The 21353-nt window shown below is 39.7% G+C and overlaps 1 protein-coding gene and 3 non-coding genes across 4 annotated transcripts in view; all 4 read left to right on the top strand.

The window, feature by feature from the left end:
* The window catches only part of polr1a (RNA polymerase I subunit A), a 28261-nt gene that overhangs the window by 794 nt on the left and 6114 nt on the right, over nucleotides 1-21353 (top strand). The window contains exons 3-31 of the mRNA XM_023423334.2: nucleotides 120-215; nucleotides 386-535; nucleotides 854-964; nucleotides 1140-1225; nucleotides 1672-1760; nucleotides 2015-2095; nucleotides 2587-2704; nucleotides 2888-3032; nucleotides 3554-3715; nucleotides 3879-4001; nucleotides 4156-4383; nucleotides 4507-4614; nucleotides 4736-4882; nucleotides 6057-6248; nucleotides 7710-7859; nucleotides 8102-8285; nucleotides 8434-8516; nucleotides 9469-9627; nucleotides 10202-10300; nucleotides 10530-10682; nucleotides 10878-10960; nucleotides 11691-11856; nucleotides 13874-13997; nucleotides 14957-15057; nucleotides 15201-15400; nucleotides 16950-17117; nucleotides 20120-20255; nucleotides 20538-20692; nucleotides 20826-20955. Coding sequence (XP_023279102.1) covers nucleotides 120-215; nucleotides 386-535; nucleotides 854-964; nucleotides 1140-1225; nucleotides 1672-1760; nucleotides 2015-2095; nucleotides 2587-2704; nucleotides 2888-3032; nucleotides 3554-3715; nucleotides 3879-4001; nucleotides 4156-4383; nucleotides 4507-4614; nucleotides 4736-4882; nucleotides 6057-6248; nucleotides 7710-7859; nucleotides 8102-8285; nucleotides 8434-8516; nucleotides 9469-9627; nucleotides 10202-10300; nucleotides 10530-10682; nucleotides 10878-10960; nucleotides 11691-11856; nucleotides 13874-13997; nucleotides 14957-15057; nucleotides 15201-15400; nucleotides 16950-17117; nucleotides 20120-20255; nucleotides 20538-20692; nucleotides 20826-20955 — 3927 coding nt within the window. The remainder of the gene's footprint in view (nucleotides 1-119; nucleotides 216-385; nucleotides 536-853; nucleotides 965-1139; nucleotides 1226-1671; nucleotides 1761-2014; nucleotides 2096-2586; nucleotides 2705-2887; nucleotides 3033-3553; nucleotides 3716-3878; nucleotides 4002-4155; nucleotides 4384-4506; nucleotides 4615-4735; nucleotides 4883-6056; nucleotides 6249-7709; nucleotides 7860-8101; nucleotides 8286-8433; nucleotides 8517-9468; nucleotides 9628-10201; nucleotides 10301-10529; nucleotides 10683-10877; nucleotides 10961-11690; nucleotides 11857-13873; nucleotides 13998-14956; nucleotides 15058-15200; nucleotides 15401-16949; nucleotides 17118-20119; nucleotides 20256-20537; nucleotides 20693-20825; nucleotides 20956-21353) is intronic.
* On the top strand, nucleotides 8701-8837 carry LOC111667611 (small nucleolar RNA SNORA5). The gene has a single exon (XR_002761680.1). It is a non-coding gene; the product is annotated as a small nucleolar RNA SNORA5 (small nucleolar RNA).
* Nucleotides 12957-13093, top strand: LOC111667612 (small nucleolar RNA SNORA5). The gene has a single exon (XR_002761681.1). It is a non-coding gene; the product is annotated as a small nucleolar RNA SNORA5 (small nucleolar RNA).
* Nucleotides 16310-16446, top strand: LOC111667613 (small nucleolar RNA SNORA5). Its single transcript, XR_002761682.1, has one exon. It is a non-coding gene; the product is annotated as a small nucleolar RNA SNORA5 (small nucleolar RNA).

The raw sequence follows: 21353 nt of genomic DNA, 5'->3' as shown, positions 1-21353 counted from the left end.
CTGTTCCTGAGTTCTGGTTGTATCTCTGTTGTTTACCATTCTCTGTATTTAAGATTGTGAGCATTAAGTTTCAGAAAGTCTTTTTTTTTCATGTTACTATCGGTTATTGTTTTCTCCAGGTGTGTTCCACTTGCTGTCAGGACTTCAACAGTTGTCCAGGACACCTGGGGCATGTGGAGCTACCTCTACCTGTGTACAACCCACTGTTCTTTGATGTAAGCATGTCCACAAATACACTATAAACACGTACATACACATAAAATACACACATGTTCAAAGTGGATTATTACTGGGTGTAACACTGACAATCATGGACCCACCTGAGGGGTTAATGTCTGATAAATAAGTATTGATTTTTAAATCACTCTCTCCTCTCCTTCATCAGAAACTCTACCTGTTGATTCGTGGTTCCTGTCTGGCGTGTCACATGTTAACGTGTCCCCGAGCTGCCATCCACCTGCTGCTAAACCAGCTTAAGTTAGTGGACCATGGTGCCATGCAGGAGGTCTACCAGATAGAGCAAGTTCTCAACCAGGTGTGTTTATACCTGATGTGGAAACTCATTTTAGCAGGACCTTACAGACAGAAGCACACTTTATCCAATAATAAAACTACTGTTTATCATTTCAATACTTGATTGATTAATCTGGAGGACGAGAGAATGGTGACGTTCTTATATTGTGAATTTGTTGAATAAGGTTAGGTATTTATTCATAGTGAAAGTGTAACCTATTGCCTTTCTCCTGAGGAGGGTTGCTCTACTGACTAATGGAGGTTAATGGTGTTGTGTAATTATGTGATCAGTTCTTTGTTTATAATTTGTTTATGAATGTGTGTGAACTGTGTCTGTTAGTACTTGGAGGAGAATGCCAAAGCCTCTGGAGATGAGATTGAGCAGGTGCTTAAGGAGTTTACAGACACAGTACTCGGAGTGAACGCTGAAGATTCAGAGAACACCAAACCAGTGAATACACACTCTACACACAAGTACACAGACATGCGGAAGCGTTGACACTCAAATACAAACACATACACACAACTCAAATCAGTCTCTGACTTTTTAATATGATTTAAACCATTTTGTAATATACACTGATTTCAGCCGGACCGGGCTTAATGTGTTTTTGTGTCTTTTCCAGATTAAACATCTCGTTGAAAAGAAGAGCAGTCTGATAAATGACTTCTGGAGGATCCACATGAAAACTAGGAAATGTCCGTGGTGCAGGTAACTGGATAAAAAATGACAAAACAATTAACTTAATTCTCATTTAATTTAGGTCTGAGATAGTTTCTGTATCAAACCTTAACCCTCTTGTGGAGCCTGCCGTGCAGTACTCACAGATATATATATATATGAATGAAGTAAATATATATATAGTTGTATATAAATGTAGTGGTCTTGGTTTGAATATGTGTTGGACAATGAAACACTAAATTAGGAACTAAGTGATTGGCGTCTATGACCAGGGGAATTAATCTGACCTCTGTGCCTTGTTTTCTACATTCATCAACTAACAGAAAAGGTCTGCCACTCTATTTGTGTTATATATGATTCTAATGGAATATGGAATCACCATTAGTGATTAGTGATTGATTATTTAGTAGCACAGTGATAATGTGTAGTATCTCTATACCTAGATGTTGTTAATAGTCGTGTGTGTATGTGTGTAGGAGTGGCAGATTTGCAGTGCGTCGTGAGCACAACACCAAGCTGATTATCACAATGCCGTCAGGAGTACAGACCAGTGAAAATACTGATGGTGAGTAATATATTTTTTTAATGAAGTGAGAATATCTTGTAATCTATGCAATTCATTATTTGGGACAACATTTATTCATTATATAACATATTGTTAACTGCTGAGTGATGGAGTAATTTGTAGGAAAGAGCGGGTTTCTTCTTGTGGAGGTAGTGTATAACCTGTAACACTGCACCAACAGGGCAACCCTTGCCTATACATATGTACATACAATAGATAATTTTGACCTTGTTCTGCTTCATATCTCTTTACAGAAGATCTGGTGGCTGGGAAGAGAGTCTACCTGACCGCTAGTACTGCCAGAGACCACACCAGCAAACTGTGGGAGAAAGAAGGTAGGTCAACAGTACTGTCCTCTGAGGGCTCCTTACCCATACTAAAGATGAACATTTAAATTAAGTGTGGTCTCATTATATGTTTCACAGGACTTGAGTACTATCACATCTGAAAAGAAGCACATGAATAAACTGTAACATTTGAAAAATCATTAAAAACTGAATTATAGGTTGTAAATATCTAAAGATAGAATAATAAAGATCTTGTACAGAATCATTTGTAATTGATGACATACCCTCTAGATTTAGTTTTACTATTGCTTATGTTTGTCTCTTACATTATTTTTATTGATTTACTACTTTTAACCTTTTTTGAAGTAGTTTAAACCATTTTCAATAATCTGATACACATAATAATCTCTTAAACATGTAATAATCACAGTTTTGTTTTCCTGGCATTTTTGAGAATTCAAAATAGGAAAAGAAACCATTTTGGTGACGAGAAGGAATAGTTTTCAAAATCTAATCCCTCTCTCCTCTTTTATTTCCAGGTTTCTTCCTGAAGTGTCTGTTCTCTGGGCTTGAGGAGGCCACGGCATCAAAGGAGGGAGAGAAAGGTTTCTATCCTGACCTCTTCTTCCTGGAGCTGCTGGTGGTCCCACCTTCCAGGTACAGCTTTTAATGTAAAACCAAAAATGTTAAAATTTCACAGCAAAGGTCCATATAATACTTTGTTTGAAATCAGAAGCAAGACATATGCGTACAACATAATTTGGTTTATATTACTATGTAAGTAGAATTTATTTTCTGTGCTAATAGAGCCAAACACCAAATGTATGTTCTGCCTGTCAGGTATCGTCCAGTCAATCGACTGGGTGACCAGATGTTCACTAATGGTCAGACAGTCAACATGCAGGCTGTCATGAAGGACTGTGGAATCATAAGAAAACTTCTGGCTCTGATAGCCGGTGAGAAAAACACTCAGGAAGAAGAAGAGGTGAGATAATGTGATGACCTGTGATTCACGTATAAAAAGACATATCTGCACAAGTCCAGTCAAAGCATCTTATTTCTGTGGTACAATCAGACACATGGTGATTGTTGGTGTGTTACATTTCAACTGGATAGTTGGATTTTCCAAGATCCCAGTTGGAAATTTCAACTAGAGCGCCCACTGAAGTCGGGATAGTGACTCAGAAAGTTGGAATACCTTGACCAACCATGACCTCAAAATCCAAGATGGCTGCTCTGCATCAACAAAAGTGAAAGCTGTTGTAATATACTGTTTATTAACACTTCGGGCTTATTTGTGTCTTATTAAATCAGTCGTACACACGGTACTGTCCAACTTCTATGTGTGGACATATGTGTAATGCGTTATTATTAACGAGTATTGCTAACAATAATAACAACAACAACAAGCAAGCTACAACTGGAATGCTATCGACCCAGCTCTGACATCTGACTTGCGAGGTAAATGAAAGGCAGCATTTGAAAAGAACTCATCGCCTTTTTCAGGTTGCTGAACAGACAGACCAGTCGTTCCTGTCGGGGATCCCTGGGCAGACATTAACAGATAAACTCTACAACATCTGGATCCGACTGCAGAGCCATGTCAACATCGTCTTTGACAGTGACATGGACAAAATGATGACAGAAAAATACCCTGGAATCAGACAGGTATCGCATCATACACAGTGTGACATGTTGCGTTGTTAATATTAGGTTACTATGTTTTTCCAGATACCTCTCACCATAGTATAACAATCCGTGACAGTGTAGCGGATCAGCATGTGACAGTGTAATAACCTAACCTGGCTGATTGTCTCCTCTCCTCTGCCAGATCTTGGAGAAGAAGGACGGATTGTTCCGGAAACATATGATGGGCAAACGAGTGGACTATGCTGCACGATCTGTCATTTGTCCAGACATGTACATAGGGACCAACGAGATAGGAATACCTATGGTACGTCTGACTCTGGTGGATTTTTCCCTATGAGAAAGAGTAGCTAACTTTCTTGTAGAATGGAGAACATGAATAAGATTAAGACTGATCACCAGAGCTTGAAGTTTGAGCCAGAATTAAACAAACTCTGTGTCTCTTTTGTGTTTTTGTGCAGGTGTTTGCCACCAAGCTGACCTACCCTCAGCCTGTCACTCCGTGGAATGTAAAGGAGCTCCGCCAGGCCGTTCTTAACGGACCGAACGTCCACCCCGGGGCTTCCATGGTGATAAACGAGGATGGCAGGAGAACCATCTTATCGGCTTCCAGCCTCGCGCAGAGAGAAGCGGTTGCCAAGCAACTGCTGACGCCCTGTCCTGGTCCCCATAAGATGCCAATGAAGATAGTGAGTTCAGTACTCTGGTTGTACACTTAAAGATACAAAACCTTGTCGTCCCTGCAGTGTGAGTTAACTTTTTACTGTCAGTGGTATAACTCTTCACTCTACTGTTTTTTTCCGTGTCTACAGGTGAATCGTCATATAAAGAATGGAGATGTTTTGTTACTGAACAGACAACCAACTCTGCACAGACCCTCCATACAAGCTCATTCTGCCCGCATCCTCCCAGGAGAGAAGGTGAGAGCTCATCGCTCCAGGCTGATTTGTTTATTGTGATTTATTATATAAGCACAGTGGAAATTGTATTTAAATATATGATAACTCAATTTTTTTACGTTATCTCTGCTTGATGTTACAGGTTTTAAGGCTCCACTATGCCAACTGCAAGGCATACAATGCTGACTTTGATGGAGACGAGATGAATGCTCACTTCCCTCAGAGTGAGCTGGGCAGAGCGGAGGCCTACATGCTAGTCAGCACTGACCAGCAGTACCTCGTCCCCAAGGTGGGTTTATACACACTGCAGGTGCGGGACTTTCATGTGACACTGCGCTGTAGCTAATGTAATCTGTTAGCGATCGGACAATACTAGAAACTGAGGATTTATTTTTTTATTTAGTTGTTTTTTGTTGTTTTGTTGTTTTCCAAAATGTGTTGGTTGAGTTTTAAGTTTTCTATTTACAAAATGCGATGAAAAAATAAATTAAAATTTAAGACTGTTCATCTTAGAATGTACAATAAAAAAAAGAGGAAAAGCTCATGTTAAAATGGTAGGTACATTCACTTCAAGGGATTTATTGTTTTTAACTTTGCTGAGTCCTGTCAGGACAGAGAAAGTTACCTTATCAGAAACATAGTGTAAATAAATATATGCAGTATATTTCACATAATACTGTCAGAAAGTAAAATTTGTGTGCGTGGACACAAAGAAGGCAGGCATATCAGAACAGTTTAAATGATATATATTGTACTGCATTCATTTGCCGTACTGATCAAATATGCAGCCCAGCTCCAATTTCTTTTAACCTCATGAAGACATATGCCAGTGGTTACCAACCTGTGGACCACAAGGGCAATACAAGTGTGCTGACAAATCATGTACTTAACATTTTTGGTGAAAATTTTTTTTAAATGTTTTACCATGAAATTATCTTTAAAAATGTTTAAAAACTCCTTTCATTGTTTCATTTTCATTAATTTTTTTTTCTCATATTAATGCTGTAATCACTGTAATAAGCCAATGATAGGAACTTTTATATAAAAAAATACTCTATTTGGCGTCTGTATTCTGATGGTGTTGGATGTGGGCTGCCAACATTTTTGAGATTTTCAAGTGAGATGGAAAAAGTTGGAAATTGCTGCCATATGCAAAATAGGATGTGTAATTTGTTTGTCTAGTCATATAGCAGTTACATTTATACTATTCATCTAAATGCAGATCTGTATTTCAGTCTTAAGCTATAGGGTGATTTAAATGCTCTGTCAGAGTTCACATTCACCAGCAGGTGACAGTAAACATGAGGAAACAGGACACAGGTGATCAAAAAATTATTAAGTACTCATTCTCTATATTGTTGTGCACTGGTCCAATTCACACTTAGTTTAGCTTATATATTCTTTCACATGAACTCACAGAGGGAGCGCTCAAGTGTTTCTTCTCTCTCCCTCTCTCTGTCTAGGATGGTAAACCTTTAGCAGGGCTGATCCAGGACCATATGGTGTCAGGGACGAGAATGACGATACGAGGCTGTTTCTTCACCCGAGACCAGTACACTGAGTTGGTGTACAGAGGACTGACCGACAAACCAGGCAGAGTTAAACTGCTGCCACCGGCCATACTCCGACCACAGCAGCTGTGGACAGGAAAGCAGGTGAATGACTTGTGACGTTTTGGTCTGTGTTTCAGTAAATACTCTTTAGCTTGGCTTAGCTTGAAGACAAATAAAAGTAATAATAAGTCTGTTTAGCCCAAATTTTGAAGTTAGAATTTTGCTATGTTCAGATACAGAAACATGAATGTGTTGAATTTAATGTGTAGTATGAACACCACAATTTAGATTTTACTCTCGTTGATAAGGGGGCATCGGTCCTCAGGGAGGACAACAATTAATTATTTCATTGATTAATGTGATCAGTCTCATATCAGAAACCGTAACTTCTCGATTCAATGGATCTCCAGTCTCTACGTCAAAAGAATACGACAGGACAACAACTGGGTGTAAATAAAGGAGTTTATTAACTAAACCACTATCTACAGAGTAAATGCAAGGTGTAATAATCATAAAGATGAAAAATAATAATGAAATGAGCAGTGTGATGAGTTGGCAATGGTGGGAGAGAATATGTTATGGCTATACACTATGGCTATACAGCTAATGATGCTACATCTACGAATTAGGTTTGATGATTAAATATTGCTATATTTCGACATCAACCCAGTCATGAGCAGAGTGTTAAGACCGGCCTACTGTGAGTTGCGCTGTAGCTGGAACCCAGGTGTCTGGTTGCCGTGGTAACCCCAGAGAAGTAGAATCTAGGTGGATTCTCCTGAAGGCCGTGTCCCGTTATCACGATGACGGATTCTGCCGGTGTCTCAGCGAGTCAGCTCTGGTGGAGTTTGCCAGGAGACTTTCTGTCTCGGGCACTCTGGATTTCTGGCCGGCTTCTCTGCATGTTACATTTCAACCATTCTAGGATAGAAATATGGGGATTGACTTATTACATCGAAACAACACATGCTTTACAGAAAAGTTAGATATTTAATTATATATTCTTCCTCAGATCTGTGTCTGTGAAGAGTGGTCTGCTGGTCACTACTCAGGGTTGGAACGTGGGTTGTAAAAGGGGGAAAGACTAGTTTGTGTGTGTGTGTGTGTGTGTGTGAGTTCATGCACAGCACAACACAGAGAGGCCAGGATTCACACCTTTAGTGATAATCAGTCCTTTTAGTTTTACTTTTGTATATAAGAAACAAAGAAATATCAATAGACAGAGTTGCATTGTTACGGACTGGAGATTTTGCCTATATTCTCCAGTTTGCCTAGTGTCCTCTGGAGCTGACCATATTTGATCCATGGTCTGGTTTTGTATCCCTCTGGCATGCTAACAGCTCGTCTGTTTGTGAGATAAGGGTCCTTTGTCTCTGTTTCCTATCAATTTGATAGTTTGATGGTGGGAAGAGTAACAAAGTGGCAATTTCGGGTCCATAACTCTGCATGTCCTTACAATGAACTTTAATGGCTTGTGACTGATGCCAGACCAGGTATGTACGCTACGAATGTCTCTGCAAGCTCAGTTATACTATTGTGTCAATAATCTGATATATCTCGTAGGTGGTGTCTACGCTCCTGCTGAATGTTATCCCACAGAAAGCAGTGCCTCTCAACCTGGTTGGCAAATCAAAAATCCCCAGCAAAGCGTGGATCCAGGTCCCACCTCGTGCTGCTCCGGGATACAGACCTGACAGCATGTGTGACTCACAGGTACACAAGGATTTCACCTTCCAATCCAAATCGACGTCTCAGCATAGATACAGCTTGATACGAACTCATGCGTCATTTTGCTTTTGTTTGGCATACTGAAACTTGTCTCCATGAGAATGAAATAAATTACTAAAAAAAAAGATGTTTGAAACAAGCATGGACAGCAAACTGGGTAAAGCAAGGGGTAGAGGTATTCATATTTCAGGCAAAGTCCAAACTCTCCCTTTTTCTTTGTTTCCCAGGTGGTGATTCGCCAGGGGGAGCTGTTGGTGGGGGTTTTGGACAAAGCTCACTATGGCTCCTCAGCCTACGGTCTGGTCCACTGCTGCTATGAGCTGTACGGAGGAGAGACCAGCGGCAAACTGCTCAGCTGTCTGGCTCGACTCTTCACTGCCTACTTGCAGCTATACAGAGGCTTCACTCTGGGTAAGAACCCAGTAAATATGAGACACACGCCTGACACTGAAATATTACAGACAGGCACAATCAGCTTAAATCTGTCAGCTGCTGTGTGTAATTCACTGAAGATAGAAGATGAATGTCATGTTTAAGCCCTGTTTGTCTGCGTGTGCAGGTGTGGAGGACATTCTGGTGAAACCGGGTGCCAATAAGCAGAGGAAGAAAATCATTCAAAAATCACTAACGATCGGCACCAAAGTGAGTTTGAGCACAAGCTCGTTTTGCTGAAATTGAAAGCCTGATGGTGTTTTCATTATTGACATTAAATCTATTAAACGTAAATACATAGAGCACCTTAATTAAAGCACAATTTGTGTGTTTATTAAGCAAATTAATAAAAGACATGACGAATAGTCCACAGTAAATGAGTGTTTAGAAAGATTGCAGCCTTGTCAAATTCAGTGCCTCCTCGTCAGTGGATGCCACTGGCCAAAATGGCTGCCACAGTGAAGGTGTAGTTCATGGGCCCCACGGTGCTTCAACATCACCACTGGGGATAAATATGTACTACACACAAACATAAACTGCTACAGTCAAAGAGCACTATTATGCTGTCATGACTGATTGCTGGAGTCTTAACTGTATTACCTTCAGCCTCTCCAATAAACAGAAACTTTAAATTCAAAACTTTCTGCCACAATGGGCCTCATGCAAAATCTTTTTCCAAATCTCTTATTTTTTTGTGAGGTTTTCTGATGCAAATGCTCCAAAACAATTAGAAAATATTAATAGAAGGCTATAGCTACCAATGATGTTTCAACAGAGCAGAGCTTTACTGTGACAGAAATAAAGAGAGAATGGTGTGACATGAAATTAAACACTAAAAAACATCTTTCTAAAGTTCAGTGTCCTTAGCTAATATGGGATGTGACAGCTGCAGAGGTTTAAGACAAGAGAATAAAAATCATTAAAAGTCTTTTTAGGAAGCTATGATGATGGTAATGTGCTGAACTGAATATACATTTAGCATTAAGTTTATTTTGGTGATATTATTTTTGTTGATTTTGATTTATTTTTAGTTATTCTTACATTAGGCCAGATATCTTCATCGTAATGTTATCTTCATTCCACACATCGTGGCTTTAAAAACAACCTAAAATGAAATAATCTTCAGTGGAAAGGGGTAAATTAATTGTTCTTTGTTTTTCAGGCCCTCCAAGCAGCCTTCAACCTGCCCTCCAACGTGGATCAAGCTGAGGCTCAGAGCCGCTGGCAGGACGCTCACCTCAACCCAGACCAGAGAGACTTCAGCATGGCTGACCACAAGTTCAAAGAAGTGGCCAACCAAGTGAACAATGACATCAACAAGGTCACTATTACTACTGGTACCAACAATACTGCAACTGCTGACAGTCAGTACAGTGAACATTACTCATGTTGGAACACTTTGTGAAATGGAATAGGAAGACATGGGACATTTCCACCACAGAAGCTTTCACAGGGGATCATGAACTTTTTGAGGAACTGAGTATAGTTCCTGACTTCCACTCGGTCCCTTCCAATAATAGAAATAATAGAAATGTCCCTGATTCATGGAAAGTACTTGGAACGATGTTTGTGTCGTAATTATTCACATATGGTGAAAATGCATGCAGACGGCCTCTACAGGTCCTAGTCCAGCTCCTGAGTTTGGTTCCTGTGATTCATAGTTCCTGATTGAAGAAGTCAGTTGATCTATGTACTTTAACGTCCTGTTGGCTCCTGTACTGACCTCTTTTCATCAGTCATGGTCACTTACAGAGCAGCTTGCAACTTTTGTGTCACGTGATTTCCTCTCATTTTCTGTCAGCTTTCTTTTTGATAATTATTTTTGAAATTGATATTTTTTTTTAAGTAATGCATGTGGTCAGACATGATGAAAATACTGTCTTGTGTGTCCATAGGTGTGTATGCCCATCGGACTCCACACATCGTTCCCAGACAACAACCTTCAGCTGATGGTCCAATCAGGTGCCAAGGGATCTACTGTTAACACCATGCAGGTAAACCCCCCCACCACCACCACACACACGCACACACACACACACACACATACACCAACATACCCAATTTAAGATACACAAACAGTCATAAGATACACTAACACACACACTTATACACACAATAAAATGAAATCTACAACACACAATCACAGTAAAGAGATGTGAGCCTCATGCAGACTGCCACACACACACACACACACAACTCACTAACTCACTAACTGTGTTTCAGATTTCGTGTCTACTAGGTCAGATCGAGTTGGAGGGCCGTAGGCCTCCACTGATGCCCTCTGGGAAATTCTTGCCGTGCTTCCAACCGTATGACCCTGCACCTGGTGCTGGAGGCTTTGTCTCTGGAAGATTCCTCACAGGCATCAAACCACAGGTACGTGAAGAGAGCTGTGAGTGTGTCTGAGTTGTGTAGAGGATTTGTTTTAAAAGCTGCTTTTCCAAAGTAACTCTTGCAAGTCTTTTAAATGAGAATGACTTTTTAACTTAAGCTCTTTCAGAGGTTTTACAAGACTCTCCTTTCATCATGATACCTTTTCTTCCTTGTCTGTGTTTAATCTGTTGTGTTCAGGAGTTTTTCTTCCACTGTATGGCTGGCAGAGAAGGACTGGTCGACACAGCTGTGAAAACCTCTAGATCAGGATACCTGCAAAGGTAGTGTAAACTTCACTGCTCAATAGACCAGAGAAGATTTGCAGTTGTCTTAAAACATGTTCTGAGGCATTAAGTTCACTTGTCTTGTTTAGGCCCACTGAGGTCTGATGCATGTCCCCGTAAAGCCCACTATTCCAATATTACAACGTCACATTTAACCATCCTAAAAAAAGATCTCTGAATGTTTTTTTTTTTTTCTTCTAAAAACCACATTTTCATAGTCAGTGGGCCCTATTGTTTATCCTCACAATGCTATTGGATGGAATACGTGTTTATAGGTCCGGTCATCTGACCATTTTACAGGGTTAAACTGTGATCTCAGTCAGACAAATGCCCAAAACAGTTCAAACTGACTGCTGAGCGACAGATGGATGTTAGCATGTCATTAAAATGTCTGAGTTTGGAGCAACATTTCTTCCTGGGGTGACTGCTCATAGAATATTGTTTGCTTTAAAAACCAACCTTGAAGTTCTCTTTGAAGTGACAGGAAGATACAGCCATGATCCCACTCAACTCCTGGAAGTATTATTACTTTTGACTCAAATACACTGACAAGTTAAGTACAAAAAGATATTTTGTACCAAAATTCAGATGATTCGTGAAGGAAACTCTGCTTCACCATGGCTCTGGCATTTGTGGAATAGTTCATTTAAATTTTATTAGTGCAAAATACACCCTCAGCCTCATTTATCTCTTTCTTCTATCCTCCCTCACATCCTCTCCTCTGCAGATGTGTCATAAAGCATCTGGAGGGTTTGGTAGTGCAGTATGATCTAACAGTGAGAGACAGCGATGGATCTGTGGTCCAGTTCCTGTACGGTGAAGATGGGCTGGATATCCCCAAGACTCAGTTCCTGCAGCCAAGACAATTCCCCTTCATAGAGGACAACTATGAGGTAAAACACCAACATAGCCTCGTGAACATGTTGTAAATAATTACATGTATATAAATAATGCTGATGGAACTTTGGGCAGTGAGAAAATGATTATATACATTTTGTATGTATATACGTAGTTTGTTTGAATGTCTGATGTTGTTGTCTTCTTTTGGCTTTTTACCTTGACACCCTCACAGGTGCACCACACGTTATTCAAACAAATAATCATGGGGAGAACATATTGGGATTATTTTAGCTGTGGTTTAGGAAGTGTAACTGAGGTCTAAAACATGAAGCTGCATGAAAAATGATCATTTATAACAGGGTTTTTCAATATCTGACAACGTGGGCCCCTCTTCAGGAAGGGTCAAGACAGCTGTCCCATCCAAGACCCCCTTTTTTTTATTATTGATTTGGGAAAGAGCGACCTGGAGTTCCCATAATTTGGAGGCTAACTTTAGGATTGTGTTTTTTTAGTCTGTATTTGGTCACATTTTGGCAAATTGGTTAGCTATTTGCAGTGCATTTGTGTACTTCCAGACAAGTATCACTGGATTACATTGATACTAAATTAAACTTTAAAACATAAAACGGAGTTCTGGAGCTAGAAGCAGCATCTTTTTCGTGATTTCTAAGCAGATTTATGTATTTTCATTCACAATGGACATCTGAGATAATGATGTCCTCTCAGTTTTTCGGATAATTTGTAACCAGGCAGATCCCACAACTTGTTGTGACCTGCGCTGTGTGACCACTGTACCACAGCATATCGAGCTGATTGATGCGCTGCATGCACGATGTAAATCAGGCAGTGGGTGGTTCATGTGAAACAGGGCACTATGGAGAAGTCAACTGAAAAGTTGAAAAAACTTGGGGAAGTTGTGGTGAGTCGAGGCTGCCTCGACGTGTCGGCAGCGCAGGAGTCATCCAAAAACGCATTAGACATTAGCGTTTAGTAGCTTATTTTCTCAGTGGATCTGTGTTTTTCTCTGCTCACCGCATCTTTCTCACCTTTTTCACCCCTGACCAGTTTGCATGCCTGCTGACGACAACAGCAACAGCCCCATGAGGATTAGTCAATTAGTCCACAGCAGATGGTGAATTCGCATTTAAAAGATTGCAGCCTTGTCAAATTCAGTGCCTCCTCCTCATTGGATGCTGCTGGCCAAAATGGCTGCTACAGTGAAAGTGTGGTTCATGGGCCCCACTGCTCTCCAGCGTGGCTGCTGGGGATAAATATGTACTACACACATGAGCTACAGCCAGGTGACAGTGTGCCTAGCTTAGCATAAAGACTGGAAGTAGGGGGAAACAGCTAGCCTAGCTCTCTCCAAAGCAAAAAACAAAAACATGCCTACCAGAAGGTCTAAAACTCACTAATTAACTTGATGATTCTTGAAACAGTTACAGCAGGTAACTACCTCTAAATCTACAAATAGCCTTTTTACATTTTGCCTTTTGTAGGGATTAAACAAGATGATTCGTCTGCATTAGAAGTGCTTCTGTAAGTTAGCTGGCTGTAGTCCGTACTTAACATGAAGACATGACCGGGATATTCATCTAAATCTCTTTGCTAGATAAGTTTATTTCCCAGAATGTTGAACAAACTTGGATAATACCAATCCTGACAATTTTGTGTCTTAAATGTGGCTTAGCTGAATGTATCCCTTCTGTTAAAGCACATTTTACTTTATCTTCCTACTCAGAAAAGCCCATAGTGTCACATAATTACAAAAAATATTTGTACATTTTTTATTTTCCAGTAAGAAGTATCTTATGTAGAAGTAGAATGGATTAATGATACACTGTTTGTGCACTTCAGCGTGACACACTTTCCACTTTCCCTACGTAACCAATGATGTTTGTTTTTGGTGTTGATGAAACTGTTGACCTTGTGCTTTCTCACAGTTGAAGCTTTTTTTTTAGCACATAGACTAGAAGCTCTAGTGTTTGAATAACACATTAATAACCGCACAGCTCCACACAGAGCTGAACAGTCGAAGGGAAACAACCATGTATGTGCTTTGCCTGTTAGGTCATCCAGAGGTCCCAGGGCCTGGACAAGGTTTTGGCACGTTTGGACCCTCAGACCGCCAGTCAACACTTTGCAGCCATCCAGCGCTGGAAAGCAAAGAGAGAGAATGCAGGTCCACGGAGAGGTACATAACAACATGTGTCAAGGCAGTGAAATATTCTCACATCTTCAGTTGCTCAAACCACTGATAATCAGATTGATCTCTTAACTCTTTTTCAAAGTTTGAGGATATATTGAAGGTGAAGATTTTTATCATTAAACCTCTTGTTAGAGTTCAGTATTGAGCAAGAGTGATTGTGGTTTCACTGCCTTTTTAAGTTATGTAAGAGATCCCTGGATGTGCTCAGCAGAAAATCAACAGCCCATGAAATAATTTAACTTGAATGTATGATCAAGTATATGATGTGCAGAAAGTAGGAGCAAATAACAAAATAAAATGAAACTGGTTATTCTGCTCTAAATAATCGTTTTAATCGAAGAAAAATAGTATTTGAATTTGAATATTTTTAATTACATAAATAGGTTTCACTGATAGACATTATTGTCTTCTACTGCCTCATCTTTGATGGTTTATTTTTGTTCCGGAAAATCTGAAAGAGAAGTTATGGTATTTTTTTCAGCTTGAATGTCAGCAGATTTTTCACACTATCACCAGTTAGAAGGTTAGAACAACCTACATGAGGTAGGGCTGAAACACTCGCTGCTGCTTGTAAAACGCATTACTGTGAGTGTGTGGTAACAACTCAGGCAACTTAGATGAACTGCTGAAAATTTTATGAACTCTCCAGGCTTCTCTTATCTTTATGATAGTGGCTGGACAGTGAAGAGAGATTTCAGTGAGTAAATCAAACTCAAATGTGGGGCGACAAAAACATGATTTTTAAAATGAGGCAGGCTTGTTCCTCTACTACTACAATTAGTGGCCCCCTCCAACAGAAAGTAGATTTCTAGTACATCACCTGTATTAGAGGATCATTGGATCAGGACAATTAAGTGAAATGTTAACAAGACATATTAACATTGCTTTTGTGAATATATACCATGTAATGTTTGTGTGTATTTGTGTGTTTTAATCTGTGTCAGGAGCGTTCCTGTTGTTTTCCCAGAAGAAGTTGGCCAAACTAAAACAGACTGAACAAACAACACAGTCAGATGTCAATGGCAGAAATGCTGTCATGCTGCAGGTATTTATGCACAGAAAAGTTCAAGTGTACAAAGCATCGGTCAGATTTGGCACCAGACTCTGTTCCTGCAGCCTTAGTACAAACAGTTTTTATCTCCAGCCTAGTGTAACCAAATAGTAACTTAAACTGTGCTCCCTCCGCAGGTTGCACAACAGTGGCACTCTCTGGATGAAGCTAGCAGATCAAAATACAGCAGGAAGTCCTCTCGCTGCCCTGAGCCCTCGCTCGGCTCGTTTAGGCCAGATGTCTGCTTCGGATCAGTGTCTGAAAACTTCCATGACATCACAGAGAAATATCTGCAGAACAGAGGCAGTACGAGTAAAGACACGCTAGACACCCACAGGTACTGAACGTGAGCGTTTTCACATGGGTAAAGAAATTTCTACATTGTAACATTTAATGCAATTTTATGAAGCCAGAAAATCAAAGAAAATACTTTACCTTTGCATATGAGGATTTTTAGTGTTCTGCTTTTGTGAGCTCTTCTGGTCCTCAGCAAGACAATAAGGTCAAGGGATCAATGGAAAAAGGCCTCAGGCTTTTACTTGATTTGACTAATTTGACTACCTGCTGCTCACAGTCCAGCCCATTAAATGGTCTCATTTTAAATAACTCAAATTTGTGGGAAAGGTTCATCGCCACAGGGCATAGTGTCTGACACTGCAGGTGTGCGTGTTTTTAGGATGAAACGGAGGATATTACTACATTTGATGCATTCATTCAGCTTAAACATATGTATGTATTTATGGAGGCTTAAATCTACCATTTACACATGAACCACTTAAATAAATAAATGAGACAAATTTCAGTAGTCTTCCTGGGGTGAAAGCGTAACAATACATAAAATAATGATACAACACTTTCATCTGAATGTGAAAACAGGCCAGTAACTCCCAAAACTGAAAGAATATGATAAATAAAATAAAATCCTCATTTAGTCCACCACCGCACTGTATTTGTTTCTTAAAGCTAGACAGAAATTCAACTTTTAATTTAGTTCAGTTGCTACACAACACTTGCAAACACTTCACAAGTTATCATACACCTACCATCACCGTCCTTATTTTGTTTTATCCAACCACAGCTTCTGTGGAACCAAGCTAAAAAAAACAAACAAGCAATGTGCTTTAAGAGAGCACATGATTCTTGTCACAGACAGGTTTAAATCCTAATCCACAGCTAAGTGAATGACAACAGCAACAGCCCCATGTGGATTAGTCCACAGCTGATGGTGAATTGATGTTGAAAAGATTGCAGCCTTTTCAAATTCAGTGCCTCCTCCTCAGTGGATGCCACTGGCCAAAATGGCTGCCACAGTGAAGGTGTAGTTCATGGGCCCCGCTGTTCTCAAACATGGCTGCTGGGGATAAATATGTACTACACACAAACAGTAAGTGGCATGAGCTAAGCTAGTTTTACACTGCAGTTTCCATGACAAATACCCTACTGTGTGGTGTCTTTTACTGTCTTTAAATATAGAAGTAATTAATAGTAGCATCAAATACTCAAGAGTAAATATCCCCTTTACACATGATCACTTCTATAAATACATGAGATTCATTTCGACACGGCAGTCTTGTAGTGCTGAAAACATAACAATTGATAAAATTACGTTTCTTTCCTCATTCAGTCGATCGCTGCACTTTTTGTTTCCTAAAGCCAGAAACAAATTAAGCTTGTAATTTATTGCCGTTACTACACAGCACTTGCAGAACCTTCACAAGGTGTTTTTTTTAAATATTTTAGCCAGTGTGACAAGACAATTGACAACATCACAATACAATAATGATTCCTGATAAATAAAAAACCTATTTATATATGTGTCTCTACCTGTTGTGTCTTGTTGAGAGGTTGATTTTACTCAGCATCCTTCTCTCTCTGTGTATCTTCAGCCTTCGCCAGCTGTTGTACTATAAATGGCAGCGTTCACTGTGTGATCCAGGTGAAGCGGTGGGTCTGCTGGCAGCTCAGTCCATAGGTGAGCCCTCCACGCAGATGACCCTCAACACCTTCCACTTTGCTGGCAGAGGAGAGATGAACGTCACTTTGGGAATACCCCGGTAATGTCACCTCCTCCCTCCTTATTTACCTTTTTATGTGGATATTAACAGATCATCCAGAGCATACATATTCAATTTCAACTTCAGCCTTTATTATTATGTATTATATTAAACTCACTGTTAATAAAACTATAAACATAGAGCACTTTTCTGACCCATTAGCAGTGAGCATATACACTACCGTTCAAAAGTTTGGGGTCACCCAGACAATTTTGTGTTTTCCATGAAAACTCACACTTTTATTTATCAAATGAGTTGCAAAATTAATAGAAAATATAATCAAGACATTGACAAGGTTCGAAATAATGATTTTTATTTGAAATAATAATTTTCTCCTTCAAACTTTGTTTTCGTCAAAGAATGCTCCATTTGCAGCAATTACAGCATTGCAGACCTTTGGCATTCTAGCTGTTAATTTGTTGAGCTAATCTGGAGAAATTTCACCCCACGCTTCCAGAAGCCCCTCCCACAAGTTGGATTGGCTTGATGGGCACTTCTTGCGTACCATACGGTCAAGCTGCTCCCACAACCGCTCAATGGGGTTGACATCTGGTGACTGCGCTGGCCACTCCATTACAGATAGAATACCAGCTGCCTGCTTCTTCCCTAAATAGTTCTTGCATAATTATGAGGTGTGCTTTGGGTCATTGTCCTGTTGTAGGAGGAAATTGGCTCCAATCAAGCGCTTTCCACAGGGTATGGCATGGCGTTGCAAAATGGAGTGATAGCCTTCCTTATTCAAAATCCCTTTTACCTTGTACAAATCTCCGACTTTACCAGCACCAATCGTCTATTTTTTCAAACTAGAGACTCTAATGTACTTGTCTTCTTGCTCAGTTGTGCAGCGGGGCCTCCCACTTCTCTTTCTATTCTGGTTAGAGCCTGTTTGTGCTGTTCTCTGAAGGGAGTAGTACAGGAAATCTTCAGTTTCTTGGCAATTTCTCGCATGGAATAGCCTTCATTTCTAAAAACAAGAATAGACTGTCGAGTTTCACATGAAAGTTCTCTTTTTCTGGCCATTTTGAGAGTTTAATCGAACCCACAAATGTGATGCTCCAGACTCTCAACTAGCTCAAAGGAAGGTCAGTTTTATAGCTTCTCTAACCAGCAAAACTGTTTTTAGCTGTGCTAACATAATTGCACAAGGGTTTTCAAGGGTTTTCTAATCATCTATTAGCCTTGCAATTAGCAAACACAATGTACCATTAGAACACTGGAGTGATGGTTGCTGGAAATGGGCCTCTATACACCTATGTAGATATTGTATTAAAAACCAGACATTTGCAGCTAGAATAGTCATTTACCACATTAACAATGTATAGAGTGTATTTCTGATTACTTTAATGTTATCTTCATTGAAAAAACAGAGCTTTTGTTTTTTCAAAAATAAGGAAATTTCTAAGTGACCCCAAACTTTTGAACGGTAGTATATAGCATATATTTCAGGCAAGCATGACTAGCACACATGCTGCATATAGTAGTGTTGGGTTAAAGCATAACAAATATGAAATATTTTTACCTCTCTCTGCATTGTTTGGAGCTTTGGTAAATGTCTAAGTCAATTAACTAAACACAATTTTCTGATGCACCTTTTTATTGTGCACCACTCTTTCGAATTCTCCACAAAGTTTTTAAAGTTAAATTAGTGAAAATAGAATAAGTTTTTTTTCTGAGAAACCATTGTCCATATTCTAGATGTACTTCTAACTCAATGACAAATGGTATGTGAGCAGGAGCCTCAATGAACAAAGGATGTGAATACACAGTCATTCCATAAAAAAAGGAAGTCTGACAGGCGCTATCACCCTTGTGTGTGATGGTAGTTCCCCACATTTCTAACACATAAGTCTATTTTCAGACCCTGAATATATGTTAACGTAAAATGATTTCTGTCCCACTCAACCACAGCAGCTCGTGAAATGAAAGAGGTGGTTGGAATAAAGAGCAAAATGCTCCCCAGACTCACTACAGTCTGCGTGTTAAAGAAGCAGCTATGAAGCGTCAAGTGAAACCACAAAAAAAGCAAATAGCAAAATGCATGATACTAGCCAGCAATGGTTTGGTATAGAAAATACATGTCTGACTGCTGGATGAGAAGATTGAATACAGAGAGGATACAGAGGAATATAGAGGAAACAAAAGAAAGGGTGTATCATTATTTTCTCCAGCTGTGACCTGTCCTGTACAACTGTTTTCTACAGCACTGATTAAAGCTCCTTATCAACAGAGTTAAATGCAGTCCTCGATGATGCTCATTGATTAGTAGACATGAAACATCCTTTATTATTTAGATTGTTATTATCTCTGCCAAAGAGGTTATATTTTGTCTGTGTCTGTTGGTTTGTTTGTTTGTTTGCTCATTTGTCAGCAGCATTATGCAAAAAAGTATTGAACTGTTTTGCACCAAACTTAGAGGAGGCATGGGGCAGGGGCCAGCGAAGAACACACGAAATTTAGGTGCGGATTTGGTTAAAGGGGCAGATCCAGGAATTTTATTTTGTCACTTTCCTTAACGTTTCAATGTGAAATAATGTTTGAATCTTTATGTAAAATGACATCTATGAATTTGTACAATTTGGTGCAGATGAAGAAAATTCAGTTCTTATTAATAGTAACAGAGCATAAGCCACCAGCAGAATTAGGTATGCTTACATCAGTATTTAGTTCAACATGCAGCTAATGAAATAAATGAAATAACATAGGCAGCTAATAAAACCACACAGCTGTCATGAATAAGGATTAAAGGATTAACTAAAGTTATACTTGAGGACAAAAGACATTGCATTATTTGGCCTTAATGGAGGTATGTGCTCTACTGAGTGCTTTTCTAGTTATTATTATTATTATTATTATTATTATTTACGATTTATTATTTTAAGGGGCTTTGGGCTTAATTTTGTGGTTGTTTTGTGATCATACACTTACACATCAACATTTATGTCACAATAAACAACTTTCCCTCTATTTCTCACACTCTCTATATGTATATGTTCGTCTCACAGACTAAGAGAGATCCTGATGGTGGCCAGCTCCAACATTAAAACTCCCATGATGAGCGTTCCAGTACTGAACACCAAGAAAGCCTTGAAGAGGGCCAAGACGCTCCGTAAGAAACTCACCAGGGTGTGTCTGGCTGAGGTAAGGATAAACCCTGTGTTTTGTATTGAATTTATCTTCTTACTTTTCATCTCCTGTCTCTCTTAGCTTCCCTTGTCTACCATTTTCATTATTTGGTTGGTTTGGTATATTTGGTTTTCTCATTGCCATTGTCCTTCCCCCTTTTAATATCTTCTGTCATTTCCTAATTTCTGGCTATGTGTTGGAGATGTGCTGACCTTTGTGGATTCACCATAATTCTGTGTGTGTGTATACGTGTGTGTATACGTGTGTGTGTACGTGTGTGTGTGCGCGTGTGGGCAGGTCTTACAGAAAGTGGATGTGATAGAATCACTGAGGATTGAAAATCACCAAAAGCTGCGCACTTTCAAAGTCGCCTTCCACTTCCTGCCTCCTGACCGCTACTCTGATGATAAGCTACTGTCGCCCCAACAGATCCTCCACTACATGGAAACAAGGTGTGTGTGTGTGGGTGGGTGTGTGTGGGTGGGGCGATGTGTGTAACCACATTTAGCCACCCTACCAAAATCTAGTAGGAAATAACTTGATATCAACCTCACGTCTTCTCTCCTTCACACTCTGTCCTCCCAGGTTTTTCCGTCTCCTCCTGGAGGCTATCAAAAAGCGCAGCGCCAAGCTGGCCTCCATCGCCGTGGAGACGAGGAGGGCCACCCCTAGAGATAAAGACCTCGACGGCGATGGAACGGCTGACACCGCAGGGGTATGTTTTTAATTGGCTTGTCTTATACGGTTGTCAAAAAAATCGCTACTCAGATACTAATCAATACTAAAAATTTGTATCGGATTAGATACTCATTTTCAACAGTATCAACCAGCAACTAGACAGAAACAGCGGCAACCGACGCTACCAACTATATTTGATCAGCAACAAAAATGTGGTGCCAAGTCACCAGAAGCACAGAAAATAAACAGGGCTATAGCTGAATACATTTGCATGTCATATATATACACCTTACAGTAAGGTTACTGTTTTTTGTTTCGTTTTTTTTGCACTACCTCAGACAACCTAAAAGTAGTGTTGTCATTGATGTTATTGTTTGTATTGTTCTAATCTTTATTTAAAAAAAATATATGCATCTTAATTTCTTGTCATTTTTT

The sequence above is a fragment of the Seriola lalandi genome, unplaced genomic scaffold, assembly GCF_002814215.2.
Source record: "Seriola lalandi dorsalis isolate HSWRI2012SDOR001 ecotype SW California unplaced genomic scaffold, Sedor1 jcf7180002054691, whole genome shotgun sequence".
Taxonomy (NCBI): domain Eukaryota; kingdom Metazoa; phylum Chordata; class Actinopteri; order Carangiformes; family Carangidae; genus Seriola; species Seriola lalandi.
The sequence above is the reverse complement of the archived record's forward strand: the minus strand, read 5'-3'. Positions and strand labels throughout refer to the sequence as shown.